The sequence below is a fragment of the Leuresthes tenuis genome, unplaced genomic scaffold (genome assembly GCF_036924035.1).
Source record: "Leuresthes tenuis unplaced genomic scaffold, fLeuTen1.0.hap1 SCAF_12, whole genome shotgun sequence".
Taxonomy (NCBI): domain Eukaryota; kingdom Metazoa; phylum Chordata; class Actinopteri; order Atheriniformes; family Atherinopsidae; genus Leuresthes; species Leuresthes tenuis.
In genome coordinates, this window is record NW_027325366.1 from 23867498 (window position 1) to 23887298 (window position 19801).

A 19801-nucleotide genomic window follows, 5' to 3' on the forward strand; every position below is an offset into this window, starting at 1 on the left:
CAATCAGTATTGGACTTTGGCTTTGCACCCCTGAGTTTTCCAGCAAACAAAATAGATAAACAACCAAGTATGTTGGCTCTAAAATTCTCTGAAATATTGAAACCACGCTTACTGTATTAACCATTACAGGCTCATCCTCTCTGGATAAATATTTGTATACCTAGTTGGTTACTCATCTGTCGGTAGGTGACCTTTTAGTGGCATGACACAACTATTTATTTGTTGCTCTTTTCTCAAGCATTTGGAAACATGTTGTTCGGATCAAAGTCCAAATCACACGTATTACATACTTTAGTAAATCGAGTGTATTAAGTTACCGAATTATTCAGAGCTGTTTACGGGTTTACGACTGAAATACAGCTGGGTGTAACCTCAGTGTTGACGTTTTAAGGCTCTATGAGTTTGTTGAAATTGTGACCGGCCGAATGAGGGCGGCCTGGAGGATACGTCACACCACGAGAAGTTACGTTACTTCCGTCATCTCTGGCGGGAGATGCGAGAGAGCAGGAAGCAAGCTCGGTTAGTTTTTACCGTATTGTTATTGAGGCAGTGATACCAAAGAAGGAAAATCAAGCAAACAAAGTCACAGTTCGTCTTAAAAATGAATAAGCAAACTCTCGTGCAGACGGATGACTGGAAGAGCACCAAAGAGGCGGTTGCTAACTTCCGTCGACTGCTCCTTTGTTCTAAATGGTAAGTTCACTTTAGTATTTATCTAATGCACTGCCATACACACGAATGTCAAGCTGCTCCAAACTGGATTTATCACGACACTCTACTGAAAATACCCCCTGTGCAGTTCGTTTAGTAGCTGGGTTAATCATGTGGGCAGAATGGATGATTTCTAACAGGCGTTTCGCCCCTTTTCGATGTTCGTGTAAGTTTTACGTAACTGGAGAGCGAAAATGAAGCGCAGCTTCGCAGTATTTGGTGTTTTTTTTTTTAATGATCAAACCACTTGTGATCCAATCTGTTTATTTTTATCCTCAAAACTCTCCATTTGTGGGTTCTGGCCGGTTGTAAAGTTAAGTAAGCCGAGTCTTTGCCTCCCTGGGCATCAAAAACAGATGTCCAGAGTGGCAAAGGCGTGTCTGCACTGACTACTAATACGTGTTTTCTGTCCTTTACTCCAGCTCAAATATGATGGAAGAGCCTGTGTGTCTGGGCTTGTGCGAGCATATGCTGTGCAGGTAATGCAACCTTGCTGTGATACGCTTATTACACACACACTTCTCTCGAGGCAGGAAGCTTTCTCGCCCAACACAGGTGTAGCTAATAAAGATGATGATGCTCCATTCCATTTAAGTGTGCCGCTGCTGCCAGAATTGTGAAATTGTGCATGTTAGCACACTGGCAGGGTATAATGGCATGCCTAAGTGGTACTTAAAAGTAACAGTATGGCCTTCTTGCTATGACATCAAAATAGCTACAGTGGGAGATATTTTGTCAGTTCATTCAGGTGTGTCAAATGAGTGAAATCAGTGGGGAAAATGACTTTTTTAAATTGAATATTCTCCAGTGTAGATGATGCGTGTTTTTTAATGGTGAAGACCATTCACAGAGTATAAATAAATAAATAAATAAAAGCCTTAACTTGTTCCCTTTCTTCATATCTGAATCCGCTAAGAGGAGGAGTCGGTAACCTCTCTGTATTTCTTTCCACTGAACTGTGAGTTGGACTCCAATCTAAGAAGAGTTTATTGCTCAGGTCCTGTGCCGGCCCCCGGGCAGGAGATGGCTGCGTCGTGTGTCACAGCCCTGCGTGGGTGAAGGACATCCAAATCAACAGGCAGCTGAGCAGCATCATACAAATCTTCTGTGGTTTGGAGTCCCTGCTCAATCCCACAAAACAACCAGGTAGTTAGGAGCTTTGTGTGTACAGGCATCCACCTACATGCTTCTAGTTGATGTATTTGAACATTTCCTCTCGGTATTAGGGGTTTATTGCATGTATCGCCCATCTGGGCATTGGCATCTATTGTGCAACGCATTTAACCACTTTTGTTTTTTATTTTGTTTTGACAAATCAATCAGGGCAATATAAGCGGCTGAATATGTGCATGTCTGCAGGGGCCTGCGTAAATGTATCAAAACGGAAATTGATTGTCAGTATTCTTATTTATTTTTTCATCTCAGTGGGTATTGCTAACACAAACGGCTTTTTTGAAAGCCATTCATACTGAGAAGCTGTAGTGTACACACAGCGGGGAAGGGATTATTTTGTGCTGTTAAATGTGTATTGTCTGTGTTTTTTCGACGCTTCATTGCAGACTCATCTGTTGTCGAGATCCAAGCACAGCCTGAGACTGCTGTGTTAAAACACAAGAAGAACTTTAAGATTTGGTTCAGTCCCCGCAGTCGCAAAGTGCGCTGCAAGGTGGAGAAGCCCTCAGAGGTAACTGTAACCGACAGCACGTCCTCGGGAGAAACGACTGCAGCGCAGCAAGACGCTCCTGCAGCTCAGTGCCAGGACCTGTCGGTTTTTAATTTTACCTCCTCCTCCCAAGACTCTTCCTCGTCTCAAAGAAGCAGCTGTGTTAACGGGAAAAGGAAGAAGAGGCTGCCTGAGAACAATGCTGACAACAGGCGTGTGCAGGTGCAAGGATCCGCTGCAACCACATGGAAACGGAACATGCAGGATTTGAAGAAGGAGAGGCTGGAGGCGATAAACCAACAATGGGGAATTTCAGAGGCTGCACATATCTCATCTGAACTGGTGCAGCCCTGTGCTGATGGGGCGAAAAGGTCCAGTAAAAGGGTTTCTTTCCTAAGCCCTGCTGTCACCTCTGACGAACCTGAGCTTGAAGTGCCACAGGGCAGTACTAATGAACTCAGTCCTGCCAGCAGCACAATGACTGACAATCTCTCAAGAGATGGAGTCGAGCTACTGAATCACCAAACCCGGCCAGTTCAGAGCATGACGAACAGTGTGGCGTTACAACTACCTGAAAATGACTCCAACCCAAATGATAATCCTGAAAAGCGGGATGAAATACCTCCACCAGACAAGTCTTCAAAAAGAACCAGAGTTGAGGAAAAAAAGTGCGCCTTGGAAAACACACCAAAAAGGCCAAAGGCTTCTCCGGGCCGAGGGAGGAAGTCACTGGGTCGGATGTCTCCAGCGGTCCTTAACCTCCAGTCTTTAACTAGCCCTAAGGCTGATAAGAGAGTCGCAAACTGTAGAAAAGAGGAAAGGGGCAGTCCCTTTGCAGCATCTATGGAAAACCACAGCAGATCTCCCTGTAGTCCTCGATCATCTGTGGGACGACCCAGCCCAGGAAGCCCTGCAGTTATGAAGAGGAACCACAAGGGAGAGACCCCGCTGCATCTAGCTGCAATAAAGGTCGAGAGGTTTCTGAATAAATTTCCTAATTCCTCATTTATTTGACTCTATTTCATGTTGGGAATGTTTTCTCATTAGACTGAAGCAATTCAAAGATTAAATACACGATGCTTGATTTTCATCAACAACATGGAGTGAAGCATCTGAGCATGAAATGTGATGTTTACAGTATAAACCAAAATCAGGGGGTTTCATGTGGCTTAAATACACTTTAACTTTTGCCTTGAAATAGCTTTCTAGTTTATCATTTGTTTAACTGCAAAAAGAAGAAGTGCATTTATGGAAATAAATGATTAATTGAGGGTGCATGACGCATATTGTTTTTTTTTTTTTTTTGCTCTTTAGTTTCTTTTATATAACACAGATTTCATTGGCTTCCTTTCCTGTGGAGTTGAACATTAGTATCCAGATCATTAGGCAGCCACGTTCTGTCTTACAATAATCCTTGTGAACATAGTTGTAATCCCTCACTGCACCTCAGACAAAGTAATCAATGGCCCACTGTGGAGCCTGATTGATAAACCTTAGGGTTTTGATTCACTCGGACCAGCTGGGCTGCCTTTGCGGGTCTGTGATTCTGACCCGGGGTGTGTTGTTCTCCCTCGGCCCTGCAGGGAGATGTGGAGGCCGTCAGGGAACTGCTGGACCTGGGAGCTGACCCCAACCTGAAGGATAACGCTGGGTGGACACCTCTGGTAAGTGATGTGTTTGAAAAACTCGGCAACAGAACGTTTCATCTGCAAAGCTGGACTTGTTTGGAGGTCAACTGTTTTTCTACAGCATTAAGGCTTTTTAAGGTTTTCCCTTATGTTGAAAGAGATGTTTCTTGTCAGTAGCAGAAGCGGTTTTCATTTTTAGCCACCGCGATGCAAAGGTACTTCAGGCTTTGTCAGACAGTTTGATGGTGGAAACTTTTCCAGACCGTTTGTTTACACTTTAACTTTGCCTGCAGATGTTTGTATCATTAACCACAATTTGACACATTTCTTATCTTTTCTCCTCTGGTACACCAACATGCTTCGATGCTGCGTTCATTGTCCGTAGCGTAATCGCATTACGCACTGGTTCTTGCATATATTTCTGACATTTGTCTCTGATGTGATTGTCTGATAGTTGTATTTCTTTTAGGTTTAAAGGTCAATCGTGAAATATTTCTGCTGTGGAAAATAAAACTGCAACTGTTTTATGCTAAAAGTTAACTTTGAAATGTGTTCACCTGAAGCCTGAGCTGCATTTATTTCAGCACTCCAGAGTTTGCAGCTGATCATTCAAAATGCTGCCAATAACCTTGGAGCTTGAATGCTTCATATTTGATTTCCCTTCTATAGCTGGAACGGCCGGGAGCTGTAAACACGCTGCAGTCATTTGGAACTCCCCGGTGTGTCTTTTCCTGAGCTGATCTTATCTCCTTTGCTCTATTACTTGGATAACAGTTGGGTTTGAGTTCTTACTTGTGTCTGCTCTGCCTTTGTTTGTCAAGCCTTAAAGAAACAAAATGAAACGGATTTTAATGTCCACTTTACAAATCCATGGATTTTGGTTCTTCACGGAGAGGAAAATAAACATTTGTCTGCTACAGATGGTGAACACGAAGGATTTATATGAAACAGTTGGTGGGTAGGAAATGACGAGAGGCAGCTTTCAGTTTCTAGACAAATGAAGTAATTTATTACATTATATTTCCTTCTAAATATTTCATAGCTGATATTGCAAATATTTTTTTCCGACCAGCTTCTGAAGAGAAGCTGAAGAGTTTTTAAGTTGATCAGACTTGCATCTTTTTAGTCGCAGGAGACCTTAGTTACACGGTTCGTATCGGTAATGTGTGCACTGTGCTGCTGCTGCAGTGTCTTGGATACGTTCCCAATCTAATCTCAGACTGAATTGTGAGTGAAGAATTTACAAAGCAAGACAAGCTTGGGACATTGTTTTTGCCCCTGAGGATAACAGGAAAATGAAACGGGTCTGTGATCAGGGTGACTTGCCAGCTTTGCTGCCTCTTGTTTCAGCATGAAGCGTGTAACCTGGGCCACCTGACAGTCGTGGAGGAACTGGTCTCAAAAGGAGCCCTTCTGAACACACCTGGGTATGAAAATGATTCTCCACTCCACGACGCTGTGAGGAACGGACATGCGGCCATCGTCAGAAGGCTGCTGCAGCTTGGCGCCTTGCAGAGTGTTCTGTAAGTTCCTTCACCCCCTTTTTTCTTTCTTCTTCTCATTTTAAATACGTTTAAGGTTATTGGTTTTACTGCTACAGATACTTTTATCCCATTGGGTGATTTTATTTATTTATTTATTTCTTCTTCAACCGCCTGGTTTTGAATGCAACCTTTCAGATCTTTTTAGTTTGCCTGCAGTTTAAAGTTGGTGGACAAAACATGATGAAAACCTTTGAACTGAGTCAGTTTAAATTTGGGGGAAAAAAAGATGCATTGCATCATTTAGGTTTTTAGTTCTGATTGGCCAGAACTTTTATAACTCTTCTAAAGCAAACAATGTAGTTCCTGTTCCCTTGCTGCTGTGCCGGGTAATCATTTCTGTGCGTAGTTAAGGTTGACTGAAGCAGTGTTGTGTGTAGGTGGAGGGATGCCTGGCTGATGCTGATTACTTGTTGGCCAGTCAGCTGATGCTGCATCAGCTTTATTTTTCCCATGGAAGCAAGGTAGAGTGTCGATAATGAGAGAGAATGTCGGGTAATCATTATGATGAGTGGAGTCATTGATCAGGGTCAGTGTAATGGTCAGTTTGTGCACTCTTCACCATCATTTTATACCCCTCATCATTTGTCTACTCTTCTTCTTTTTTACTATATTTTTCTCATATAATTTATTGGCTCCCGGTTGCTCGGCCACATGTTTTCTCGTCTGAACGTTGTTGCTTGTCTGCAAAGGAAAGATGCAATGATGTGGACAGTCTGTCAGAGCTCTGCCAGACGAATGCAGTTCTTGTCATAGCATCTTTGCTTACCAAGCACAAACTGCCAGTGCATTTCCTAATGGAACGACTGGCACACATCTCTGGGTTTGGGCGCACCGATGTTGCAAGTCTTCATTGTCCCTTTGTGTATCCGCATGTGTGCATTATGGGGTTGAATGTTTCCACTGCCTTTTTCAAGTGTTAAGGCCACCCTTTCTAAATCAGCTGCTGCCAGAAATCCCCATTACGAATTACCCAGAAATGATGAAGTTTTAGAGAAAACAAAAACACCTGCTCTGAATGTGTTTACCTTCCCTTTTGGGGAAAACTCCACAGCATGCATAGCAAGGCCTCTTATTAGCTCTATAGGTGTAATGGAGGCAGCCTGCAAAGTCCATGCTGGAAGACATTTAATAAGCTTTTACATGCTCTGTTTATGCTCGTGTTGGTGCAGCTGATGAATTTGTGTTCAACAGAAGTGGGGAAACAAATAATTTAGTATACTTCTGGCTCAGTCGTCAGGATTGAGTGTTGAATCCATACAATGAATCCATATTCGGATTTTAATTGACATCACCTGTGGGCCTCCAGTACTCGAATGCCAATAAGACGCACCGGATTGTTATAATTAGGGTACACAAATCACACAAGCAATAGCAGTCACCAAATGTTGGTAATTTGTTCATTTGGGTCTGCAGTATTCCATGTAATGAGCACAGTGTGACATTGCTTTACTGGTTTTGCCATAGCTTACCTTGATTTAAAAACACTTTGTGGGACTGAATGTTAAGAAATGTGTGTTTATAGGTATAAGATTGGGATACATGTGCTCGAGCTTCAGCTCGTGGCTTTCAGTTATTGAATTCTTACAGCCTTCTTGGTTTCTACAAGCAAACAACATATGGTTGTAAAATGCTTAATGCAGAAATGCATCATCATCGGCTCAGTAAGACGGCAAGCAAGTACACAAAAGGGTGGAAAGAATTATGGAAATGAATTCAGCATCTTTGTTGGACCTCAAGGATGCACAGAATGTTTTTTTTTTTTTGAATAAGGCTGAGTGGAAACAGGAACTTTAGTTGTTTACAAAAAAACCTCACAGGGCACCTTTAAGATAAATGCACATTTGACAACTTGCAGAGAATGGATATAATTTTGTTTCTTTCGTCTATTTCTTTTCTCTTTTTTTTTTTTCAGTCCTCGAAATGTACTCTGTCTGCGTTTCATTGTCTTGTCAAAACAAAGTGCAATGCTCAGATGAATTTTGGCTCTTTTTATACAGGACTGTAGCTGTTTTCCAGTTACAAGGGATGAAATATTCCTAATGATTTGTGTTAAGTCCATCATCAATGCAAGATTCAGATGAACTCGAGCATCATGACAGGTCAGAGGGGAAAGAGAGAAGACCAAGTTTTTTTTTTTTTTTTATAATGAAGGGATGTGTTACACTTGATTATTATTATTTTTTGTTTGTTTTTAACATGTTGACACACTTCCCTAATGTTTTAATGAAATGTTTCACACCCTTTGGTCAAAAATACCACAGATGGGGATGGATGTTTTAGGGAATCTGATGGATTCACTGAGTGAGAAATTTGCAGAGTTTGCAGATCTTTTTTTAGCTGGAATTGATTTCATATGTGCTCTCAGAAAAGGTGTATTTTATCCATAATATATCCCCTTTAAGAAGGCATTCAGGTCTGAACCAATGCCTGTTGAGTTGATGCCTGCACGCTTCCACCAGTAGTCTCCTGCTGGACCGACATAATTCAGCACTTCTGTCAGCCTTTCAGTTCTCATAAGATTGGCTTAAATTTAGAATGAAAGTCTTAGTGCTGTGTACCATAAGAGTTAGTTAGATTTGTGTCACAGACATCCATTTTTGATATGCATTCACCCACTCGATTGTGGACTACAGTTTTGAAGCCTCAAGTTTTTAATTGGGATGTTTCAATCTTTGTTTTTTAATAAGCAGAATTAACATTTAATTGCTGGCTTTGACTGAAATCCCGAGCACACTCTCCCTGTCCCATTGGATCCTTGTCACAGCCCCTAATTATGCAGAAACTTAAACTGGAAATGTAAAAAATGTATGTATTGCTGTAGAGACCTTCAGAGTTTTCCAGACCATGAATTTAAAGTAGTTTTCTTCTGTTTGACATGTTAACACTGGAATCTATAAGGATTGACACCCTTTGAATGACGCTTTAAGGAGCTGCATTGGCTTAAATTTTCAGGCCCTTTTTTTTTTTGTCAGTGTTGCAATTGTTGTTTAATGTTAGCTTCAATAAAGAAGTCTGTTTTGTAAAGAATCTGAGAAAAACACTGGTTTGATTCTTCTCCCTGTGGTTAAAGAAAAAGCGTTAGTTTAAAAAGGAATCCTCTACGATCACTTTCCTCTCGCTTTGGTAGTGAAATGGAGGCCGTGGAAGTGTTTGTTCCTTTACCTCCAGCTCAACTTTTCCAGGATATTTTACATATTCTCCTCACATGCTGCTGTGCGCATATGTTTAAGTGTCAGGGACATTTTCTGTTTGTTTGTATTTGTGTGTGTATTGGGCTTGGGGTATGAATCCAAATGAAATATTTTATGGACCAGTGGACCTATTAATTGTCCCCCAGGTGTTATCTTTGCTGACGCCTAATCTTTTAGAGACGACCTGCTGGTCTTCGTTCTTCCCTTCATATCCCCTCTTCCTCCTGCGCATGCCTTCATCCCTTTTTCTTCCCTTCTTCCTCAAGGTGACCTCAGTCTTATTTTATGCAGCTTCTTCAAACTTAGACTTCTCCTCAGTATCCCTGCTGTAACCAGGAGGTTTACTATGTATCAAAGCTGAAATATATACTGCATCTGTAAAGTGTCTTCTCATCAGATGATATATACACACGTTTAAGATTGTTCTTTGGGATGCAATGCTGTGATTTTTTTAATTTTATTTAATCAAATTGGGCTTTTTGGATGTAATGACTCTCGCCGTGTTTTTCCTCTGAAGTACAGATTTCAGCTCACCCTCATATCAAACAAATATGACAAAACAAGTGAATGACACACATGAATGCACAGTTTCATAGAACAAGCCGGGTGTGACACTATCAGATTATGTTGCTCGGAGCTCAGCACTGGCAAATATTGAATTTCAGTGTTGTGCGTGGCCAGTGGTTTAAAAAGAAAGCCCGTTCAGAAGCACCGTGAAGGCATGTTTAGAGGATGATTGACTTTTTGGGAGGATTTGCTGTGGATTGCACATGGTAACATGCACGCTCCTTCAGTGTGTGAAGACAAAAATAGGTTCCAGGAATGTTAACGTTTATTAGTCACTAAGCTCCAGAAGGGCCTGACATGTAATGATTTTCATCCTTTAACGTGTTTGACAAACTTAGCTCTTACTTGTATCCATAAGGGAGTTTTTATTTGTTCCCGACTTCAAACTGTAAACGGAGCCTTTTATAAGCCAGTTCCCAAACACTCGAGTTCCAAAAACTACAGATATATGAGAAGGTGTCATTTAAAAAGAAAACTAAATAGATAAGAATGATTGTTTCTGAAAGCTTATCCTGTATTCATGGTGAGCTAATTGTTAAAAAATGGTGGAGTGAGGTGCTTTCTCTTTGTTTATGACATGCAAAATGATAATGCAAACAGGTGAGGAAAGAAAAGCCTGGACTACAATCAAGGTGTTCAAGCACACGCTCTATAGACTCTCGATAACTCTGTAGACCTTTTTGGACACGGTAACAGAAAGGGGGAAATTAAATATCTTTTCCTTTGATGTTGATTGATAAGAATCTGGCACTAATACTATTGTACTTTATTATAGGTGGAGTCTACATGCTTCCTGTTTCATAAACGCACTTTATCTGTGGAATTCTCCTCTTCACAGTAATCTGCATGGAAAGCGGCCTGCAGATTATGCAGTGAGCCTGGAGATGCTGGAGATTTTCCAGGAAGCTGCAGAAGGCGCCCAGTATGCTAATTGTCACAGATCTCCGAGCCCCTCAGCCAATCTCTCTGTGGTACGTCTTCACCAAGAAGAATTGAAAAATCCTTTTAAAATTTTTTTTTTTACTTCATTTGATATTGAAAACCCTTGACAGCTGATATTCTAGCATCGGACAAGCATTTTGTGACTGTGTTCTTGTGTTTCTTAGGTTAGTGAGTGTGTGAGGCGGGATCAAACTGTGGTGGTTTTAGTCAGCAAGCTGTCTAAGCCAGAGCAGCATCAGCTGACCATACTGGGAGAGCTACTGGGAGGGAGAATTACTGACACCTTCTCTGGCTCAGGTAATGTTTGTGTGACTCAGACAGCACCCCGTCAGGGTGTGTGCTTCTTCAATGTTCCAGTAAAGCCCCTTATGATGCTCTCCCAGCTGGTGAATAAGCTCGTTCACTCCCAAAGAATCTAATAGGTCATCAGAAGTCGATTGTCTTGTTTTAGACTCGGCCACCTCATGGTTTCTGTAGTTATGAAGTCATCTCATGCTCTAGTTGTCATGTTTGCTGTGAGGATTATTTCCTCCACCACAGAGATGGGATTTTGAATTTTTTATTTTTTTTTTTATATCCGATTGTATTTTTCCTCACACAGCCGTGCTTTATAGACTTTACTATCTAACACAGATCCATTTGTACTGTAAGAGCCAGCGGTCGGAGCTTGAGCATCATCTCTCATGGAGGTTCAGCAGTAGCAAACAAGTGCTTTTAGAGGTGTATACATCACTGATATACAGCAGCTCCTTCGGTCTTGAATAGTAATGGCTGGAAGAACACCAGAGAGCCAAAGTAATTGCAATCATTCCTCATAAAATGTTTGGAGGTGCTGTCAGAGTGATGAATACACACTAATGAAAAGCAGAAGTGCTTCTCACTGCTCTGTCAATGCTGGCCAGAGGGGTGAAAGTTGCTGCTTTCACAGAATTATTATTATTTTTCTTAAGTGAAGCTTACAGGTCCACCAAAATCCACGGCCAATGCACAGTGGCGTAAGAGGGTTTTACCCTGGATATATAATTATGTCCAGTCTGCACTTGTCAGCTGTGTTCACTTGTTGAATGAAGAGGCAATAAGCTTGATTTAAATTTTAATTAGACTATAATTATGTGCCCCTGCCTTTTATAGCATAAGCTGCTGCCTGGTCTTTTGCCAGTAGTTGTTTGACAAGCTCAGAGTGCGTTTACCTGGTAAACCACCAGGCAAATTATCCATCGATCAATCCGTCCCTTTTCTATACGTGCTCGATCAATTTCAGGGGGCAGCCATAGTGCGAGAGGTGGGGTAAACCTTGGATGGGTTGTCAGTCCATCACAGAGACGAACCAGAGAAACAGCCACGTACATTCACACTGTTGGCAAAAAACAATGTGAAAAACAGACTTTTTGTTTTTCTTCTGGAGTTGGACTCAGTTGATTCACACTGCTGTCCAGTTATATTGTGTTATCCTGTCACAAAACTCAGTCTTTCAAATGTATGATTTTTTAAAAAACAGATTGTGTATGGGACTTATGTTATACGCATGCTAAATGCTTTGGAATTATTCTGACAGATCCTCCCTTAAAGCATTCATAGTGTTGCGCTTTGAACATGTAACAAATGACAGAAACAATGCGAGTGGATGTGATTGTGTATGTCGGACATGGTATTCTTTCTTCTTACATGAGAAAGCAGTTCTTTAAGGGGTCTCTGAAGCTCTCCTACCATCCATCAAATTCTGTCTGTTCTTCCTATCTCGATATAGTTGTCAGCAGTATTGTTCAGGCTTAGGATTCTCGTGAGAGCCCCATTTCTCCACATGAGATAGTTCTCTACATGAATTTCTTTTCAAGCATTCAGGTGGATGATTTGATTTGTTTGATATAACACCTTTTTTTTTTAATCACATATTTTATATTCGATTAACTTGCTTTGCAGCCTTTACTTGAGTCAATCCCTAGACTATACATAAAAGGCTGATGTTTCCCATTTGGCTAAAAAATATAATTTGACGACTACAGTATCTTAACTTTTCAATAAAGACTTTAATTTATGTGATCAAAGTATTATTTTGACAACAACCGGCAGCATGTATTCGTGTGTGTGTTGCACTGCTCCCATATGTGCTCACCTTTTTCAGTTTGGCTTTGTTCTTGTTTGTTTCTTTCCCCAGTGAGCCATGTCGTGGTGCCAGAAGGACAAATGCCCACCACCTACTCCGCCCTCCTGGGTCTTCTTGCTGGCTGCTGGGTTGTCAAATACAGCTGTAAGTATTGAGTGAGCTGTCAGCTGGAACAGTGTCCCTGTGGATGCTGTTTTTGAATGTGGGTGTTTACGCTGCTGCTGGAACCTGAATAAGCTCCTACTGCAGTGACACTAATACAGATTTTATTTGGAAAAAAAAGCCTCCTTAAATACATCGTCCCTTTATAAGACCTGCAATCTAGGTGATATTACAACCCAAACAGCAGCTTGTTTAACTGTGATAAGATATTTCAAATTTTTATTTTTTACCTCTGTTTCCCTTTATTCATGACAGCCTTTAATTCGTGTCGGTGGGCTTATATTTATTCCATCCCTGTTAGATTTGGGTTAGTTCATGTTTTTTTTTCCTCTGTAGGCTTCAGTAGACAGGGGCACAATGCTTATTTGTCCTGCACTAAAAAAGAAAAGTACAAATTTTCCGGGGTTTTAAAGTTAATCTAAATCTATGAAGTTGACTGAATCATTTAAAGGTAATTTAGCCATACAAATAATAACTCGAGCTGAATCTCATGTTAAGTTAGTTGACTCTTTACATAGTATGATGCATCTAAGACTTGGCTGCTAAGTTGGACAGTAAAGAAGAAATGGGTTGAACTGGACTACCTGTTGGGAGATTTCCTTGGTTTTGTACTCCAAGCTGAGCACCAGGAAGATTGTACCTTCCACTTGGCTAAAATAGTTTCATGTTAGCTCCCTTTTAAGACTAACACTGACTCTACTTTAACAGCCAATTTTTAAAGGAAATATAAAATGCATTGGCATGAATTGAGTTTATGTGAATACAGTGAGGGACATGGAAAACCTTGAGTTCCTGCAAAGGCTTCTGTGTTTATTCCTCTACAGTACCAAAGCAATCCAGGGCCTGGCCATTCAAACCTTTAATTTCCTCTCTGCAAGTTTACACATCAAACCAAAACTCCATCAGCGGAATGGGGTATTGGGACCTCTAAATAGTCTTTGTTTCATTTCATTGCAGAATACGCAATACCCTGGGAAAGATTCAAAGAATATTGTGCAACAGGCAACTTCAAATCAATTATTTGTGGCTGCTGCTGTGTGCACATGTCTGCTTACATGTCTGACTCCCGTATAGCGGGGGTGGATGACTTGGGGATAGAATCTAGCAATCAATGCGCCACAAAGCTTCAATATCACTAGCGATGAAATGATGGCTTAGGCTCTTTTCTCTTTTTCTTTTGGCAAGCTGAAAACTAATTTGCTATTCTCAGCCAGTCTCCCTGCCATCCTTGAACCAAGTCAACAAGCAGATATTCAGAGGAAGTCGGCTACAGGCAAAGGAAAAGGAGACTTGCTGTCAAAGAGTTTTCTGGCACCTCGGTATGCCTTTCACTGTTGTATTTGTCAGTAGCATCACTTCAGTGCATGTATGTGTGTGTGTTGAGTGCCACGCCGAGAGTGCTTGTGCCTGCCAGAATGCCAGTTCAACTTTGGATGTGTGTTGCTGTGTCACTGTAAGATTTTGTTTGCACTATATCCCGCCTCTCCCCTTCTCTTTTCTCCACGCTGGTTGAGCACTTGACACAGCTAGTCTCCCTCCTGACAATCACTGTGGCATTCCATCTGTTTTCCATACTTGTGTATGAGCACACAACAGCAGCTGAGTTTTCACTGTCACCTGCCTTTGGATGGCGTCGCTGTCATCTAAGCCAAGGCTTGGATTACCTCTCACCAGAATTATGTTCAATTTCCCTTTATCTTCTTTAAAAAAAGAAATCGTTTATGTCCATTACGCAGCAGTTTGGTTAACCTATTTATTTAGTCAACAAAAGCCGGAGTCGAGACGTGTTTGGCCCAGCTTTAGATGATGATGTAGGCTAGGAGAAACGGCAATTAATCACTAATTAACTTGTTTTAACCCATAAATGAGCAACAATATGATAATTCTGATTATCCCAGTCCAATAACTCACTGTGATGTTACTTTGGTATCATAAAATGTGCACAGAAACCAAAACCTGTGTTTGCCAACTGGATCAGGCAATCGTTGCACAGATTGATGTTTTTGCTCTCCTTTTAGTGTCCGAGTCCCCTGATAAGTCGTGTTTTTTTTGTTTCTACGTTGTACGGAGACTGTTAAACCGTTCATACTGTATCAGATGTTCAAACTGAACTATTCTGAACAGAATGCGACTCCGGCACTTTACTTAACCATTAAATTGATATTGATGTTCTCATCTCAGTCTTAGAAAGCAGCTAATTAGGCCCAAAGGTTGAATTTTTACTCTGATAATTGCATGTTCCTGTCCTCACTTTGCCCCATTTTCCTTTCACTTTTTTTTTGTCTTTTTGTGTAATTGTCCTGATCATTTTCAGCCTGCTACTCCCATTGTTGGCTGGGAAGCTTGCATGCCTTTTTCCAGCCTCCAGTGAAATGTGAAAAATGAGATAAGAATAAATTGAAAAGGGCTCCTGCCCCAGTGGAACACATGGCCCTGCCAGAAATTGAACCCAGGTTGACTCTCTCTGGCTGTGGTCAGACTGCAGGCAATCCAGATTTGTCAATCCTGAGCTTTAGTTTATTGTAATGCTTTGATCCTGGACAAACAGGTGCTCATTTCAGAATCTACTTAAAGTTGATTGTGTGCACAGGTATGCTTGAAAACAGAGTATAGTAGAATTTATCAAGGTTTTATATTTAAAAAGTTTGAGATGACAATACAAGTCCTGTCAAATATAACTATTGTGTTTAGGGATAGGACCTGTGCAGCGTGTACCCTGCCTTTCACCTGTAGTAGCAGCTGGGATAGACTCCAGAGCTGTTTCATCTTGTTGCTAACCTTAAATGTTTCTGCTGGGCGTTAGAAATGCTTTATGCTTGAAATTTAAACTAGTCTTAATTTCATCGTGGCATCATAAAGACTTTCGGTTTATCTGATGACTAATCGAGGAGATAGATATTTGGCACATGAAGATTGGGGTTCAAGATGTCTTTGGATTTCTTTCACAACATAACTGGCAAATATAGAAATTAGTCCTCAGCATTAAATGATTTCCTTTGGAGATTCAGCCCAGTATATTTGCTCTTATTCAGTCCAAATATCTGGCAGGACCCCATCAAAGAAAGCTATAATTAAGGAGGAGAACCACACTTTGTACTAGTTACTGCAAGTGTGTATATATGCATGTAATTTACTTTATTGTGACAGTGTGTACATACTTGCACACATTTACCTTAATTTGCTCATTTAATCGTCTGTCACAACTAGGAGCAACTGTGTGTAAGACCAACTTGAAGCTGAATGGCCCTGAAAGCAGTTGTTGGTTCAGGTGTACGTGTCATCCAAATGTGTCCATAGATACAGTACTGATCAAAACAATTGCCTTCCCCAAATCGTGGCGCTGAATAAAGATCTTCAGAAATGAATGCCAGTAAACCAATTTTTCATACTTGTTTTCATGTTTTGAATTGTATTAACGCTTTGATCAAATGTCCAAAGTTAATGAACAGATTTTGTTGTTGGAGCGTTGATGACTGCCTTTTTTGATGAAAGCGCTCCTGATAATCTGAGATGGATCTGTTATCTTTGCTTGTGTAAAAAAAAAAAAGAGAGGGAATTAAGTAACTGGAGATTTCATGAAAATATTATGAGACAAAATGTGTGTTTTTGCTTTCTTTTTTTCCCTGAGGGTATTGTAAGTTTGGGGCTGTCTACACTACCAGCTATGAATATATATATATATATATATATATATATATACTGCTGCTTCTGCATCTGAAGTGTCAGTGTGGTTCGGTTTGTGTCTTAGGCTTTTTTTCTTTTTGGACATCTTTAATTTTGTATTTTAATTATCAAACGGAAACAGTTACTGTGCACCTCAGTGTGCTACTTTTAAATCCTCAGTAACTGTATGCATGCTGTGAACTGCAGCACTTTGATCTGTGACATGTTCAGAAGCCATTTTTAGAGAGAGGTCATTAAAATGTGCCCCCATTTTTTATTTTTTTTTTCTTCCTCATCTTACTTAAAAAGTGTCCTTTGAGATACTTTTCTCAAGGATTTAGAACAAAAGCCTCATCTCCAGCTACAAAAAAAAAAAAAAAATGCTTGCTGCGACACAGTTCCAGTTTCACTCCTTAAAATCTCAAGAGAGACAGACTGAGATATGATGCTCAAATTCTTGTTAATACTTACTAAGGGGGTTGCATCATTAACTCCATTCTGTGGGCATCGTTCTCTGTCAACTGCTGCTTCGCCAGTTCTTGAAATCTTCCAACAGACAGGATAAAACAGACGTGAGCTTTGTCTTCCCCCGTTCACAAATGCCTCGACAGTCTCTTTTAAGTCGGCATAATTAGCTGCAGCTTTAATTTTCCTTGTTTTCTCTCTTTGATGGCAGGGGTGGAAGCGTGTCTGGAGGCAGGGAAGTGGCTGCCTGAAGCCGAGCATGAAGCAGGAGAAGGCCCTCGGCGCAGTCGCATCAACAGATTGAGCTTGGTAAACAAAATGCTGGAAATCTGAAATAAATGAGGGAAAAGACCGTGTAGTCCTACAGTCATAAGGAAAAGTTTGTTTTCCCAGGCAGCAGCACACATGCCTGTTCATTTATCATGTTTTAATATGATGAGTCACAGTTGCTGCTCCCCCCGCCCCACCGGACTCAAATCAACAGCAGCCACGATTCAGATTTCTTAAATTCAAATCAATCTCCCTTTATCAGCACTTTGTTTTTCCCTCATCTGTTATATCCAGACAATCTTTTTAGCTTGAAGAAAGACGACCGGAAAGGCAGAAGCTTCCAAGCAAATCCAAAATTACACTGAAGTAGCTTGAAAAACGACATAAATGCCTCGCGTTGGCCAAATCAGAGTCACGACCTCAGTCAAAACAAGAAACTGTGTCAGGGCTTGAAAATTGCTGCTTCCAGTTGGCATGAAAGTTGACAGTTGGACGAAACTATCACTTTTGAGGCTGCGCTTGCTGCAGTGACATCTGATCATAGTCTGACGTCGGTGATTTTCTCTTGATTCCTGTGAAAACTAAATTAATACCGACTGTGACTCATTACAGCAGAACAACTAAATATGAGCAAATGGTTTTAATCGGCATTGCAAATGAACATGATAATGCAATTTCATGTTTGCCCCCTGATGGATGGTGGTACTAGGAAAATTAGGAATCAGAGCAGCATAGTGCTGGTTGTAAACACAATAAATGTATTCGTCGCAGGTTTGGCATTTCCCTACTGTTGGTTTCAGCTCTTCACCTCATTTCTATACAGAAGAAATGTTCATTCTTAGAAAAACAATAGCCTTAGTCATAATCCTATATGAGGGACACACATTATTCAAAGTGAAAGCCAAAGTATAGTCAAATAACCTTCCTGCTCGAAACAACAGAGAGCTAGCTTACATCCCTCAACAGTTGAATTCATTAATGCTTTGAATAGACCAGTCTCCAGTGGCCTAATTCACTGCTGCATGAAACAACATTGCTAAATGGTTCAGAGTTTGTGTGGAGAACAAGGCTTTTAAAAATTAATTTCATCTCTACAGTAAATAATAAAAGCATCCACATAGACACTTGGCTGGATGTAATGGCAGAGGAAATGCATGAATCATTTGATTTAATCAAACAAAAGGGGAGGTTGTAATGATTCAGCCCCAGCTAGGCTGACAAGTTTCAGTAAAGTAAGATGGGTGTCAGTCACGGGTAATCTCAGCTAGACATCTGATGAAAGGGTTTGGTCAAAAGAACTCATCAAACAAGAGGAATTCATCAAAGTTCCCAGTAATGCATGAATTGCTTTTTTGCTTTGCAGCTACCACCACTCTTCGATGGCTGTTTCTTCTTCCTCCTTGGCCACTTTAAGTCGCCCTCCAAGGACGAGCTCACCAAGCTGCTGCGGGAAGGAGGAGGCCAACTCCTGAGCCGGCAGCCCAAGCCGGATAGCGACGTGACTCAAACTCTCAGTGCAGCGGCTTACCACGCCATGCCCAGCTCTGACCAGGCCCTCTGCACCCAGTACATCATCTATGACCCCCGGGGTCCTCACAAGCCTGCAGTGGTGAGACGAGGCAAGGTGTGGTCCGCCCCGTCCACCTGGATCATCGACTGCATCGCAGCCTTCTGCCTCCTGCCTGTGCCATGTCCTCAGATAGTGGTCTAAACCTTTTTTTGTCTCGTTTAAAACCTATATTGAATATTAACTTGTAATAATTAGGTTGGATACTAACCAACAAATGACCTATTGAAAAGAATAATGTTGCACACCACAGTTTTAGTGATCTGTGCTTTAAATGTAAAATAAAGTGGTAATGGTTGCCCTCTGGGGGGCGATCAGCAGGAAATGACTGCATTAATAACTGAAAGAGAAAATAGTCCAGCTAAAAAAAGACTGTAACTTCAACCAACCAGGGTTACTGGTTACTGATGGCATGCAACTATAATCAGCTCAGACTACATTTACAGTTTGCTTTAAATCACATTAAAATATAGCAACCAAAACTTTCTTGTACACTTTTATGACTTCTATGACTTTTATGACTGATTTTGTATAGACCATTTGATTTGACCAGTATGTAAATGTTCAATAAACAAAATAATTGTGCTTGCATTGAAATGGTCCTGAGATGTTTGAGGGGAAAAGAAAATGCTTATGTAATTTGTAATCTATGGTAAAATGTGCACTGGTTTCAGTGTTTGACTTTGAAATAATCCTAAATTATTCAGATTCAGTTATTTTGAAATCCCATGGAAAACAAATGCAACTAACTCCACTTGACAAGTCATTTGCATTCAATAGCTGACCACTTTTCAAAGTAATCTGCTCGAAACTGCATGCTGCTCGGTAATTGTAGAGTTCCTGTTTTGTCATTGCAGGTCAAAGTACACCATCCTTCCATTCCCGGCCACTTTTCCAGGCAGGGGTCACAGGAGCTGCAGGGTAAATAAGGCAGTGCAGGTGCCTCTCGCATCATTAATGCCTCGGCTTTTACTGGATAAACTCAGACATTTCCAGGCCAGGGTGTATACATTATATAATTGCTCTGACATTGTGTGCTTCTGCATGCGGTATTTAATGAGTTTTCCACTTGCCGGGAGACATCCACAGACAGGTGTCCAGGTCACAGCCTAAACCACCATCGCTGTTTAACTGTTTGATGTGAAGTAGCTGCAGTCTGTGGACCAGACCTCTCATCCTGCCTCACAGGGGGAGCTGAGCTCCTGCAGAGGAAACTCATGACTCTACATTGTGGTTGCAAGTTAGATTGACTGAAGTTGGATTGAATTAGATTGTAATTCGCTGCTTCTTCTCAACAACACTCCGGCTCAGCATCCGCATCATT

The 19801-nt window shown here is 41.1% G+C and overlaps 2 protein-coding genes across 2 annotated transcripts in view; both read left to right on the forward strand.

Annotated features, from left to right (window-relative positions):
• The window catches only part of abca12 (ATP-binding cassette, sub-family A (ABC1), member 12), a 99648-nt gene that overhangs the window by 59253 nt on the left and 20594 nt on the right, over positions 1–19801 (forward strand). The gene's annotated exons all lie outside the window — the stretch shown is intronic.
• bard1 (BRCA1 associated RING domain 1) lies at positions 495–18834 on the forward strand. The gene is made up of 11 exons (XM_072397216.1): positions 495–693; positions 1134–1190; positions 1709–1857; positions 2271–3343; positions 3958–4038; positions 5353–5525; positions 10143–10275; positions 10411–10543; positions 12402–12494; positions 16852–16949; positions 18274–18834. The coding sequence occupies exons 1-11, from the start codon at positions 602–604 to the stop codon at positions 18619–18621; spliced, it is 2430 nt and encodes an 809-aa protein (XP_072253317.1). The 5' UTR covers positions 495–601; the 3' UTR covers positions 18622–18834.

Bases quoted from the DNA above. Each gene is read 5' to 3' on its own strand.
- bard1 (XM_072397216.1), top strand. From the start codon at position 602: ATGAATAAGCAAACTCTCGTGCAGACGGATGACTGGAAGAGCACCAAA. The intron at 1,191-1,708 runs GTAATGCAACCT...TTTATTGCTCAG, and splicing joins TGCGAGCATATGCTGTGCAG to GTCCTGTGCCGGCCCCCGGG. The intron at 4,039-5,352 runs GTAAGTGATGTG...CTCTTGTTTCAG, and splicing joins ACGCTGGGTGGACACCTCTG to CATGAAGCGTGTAACCTGGG.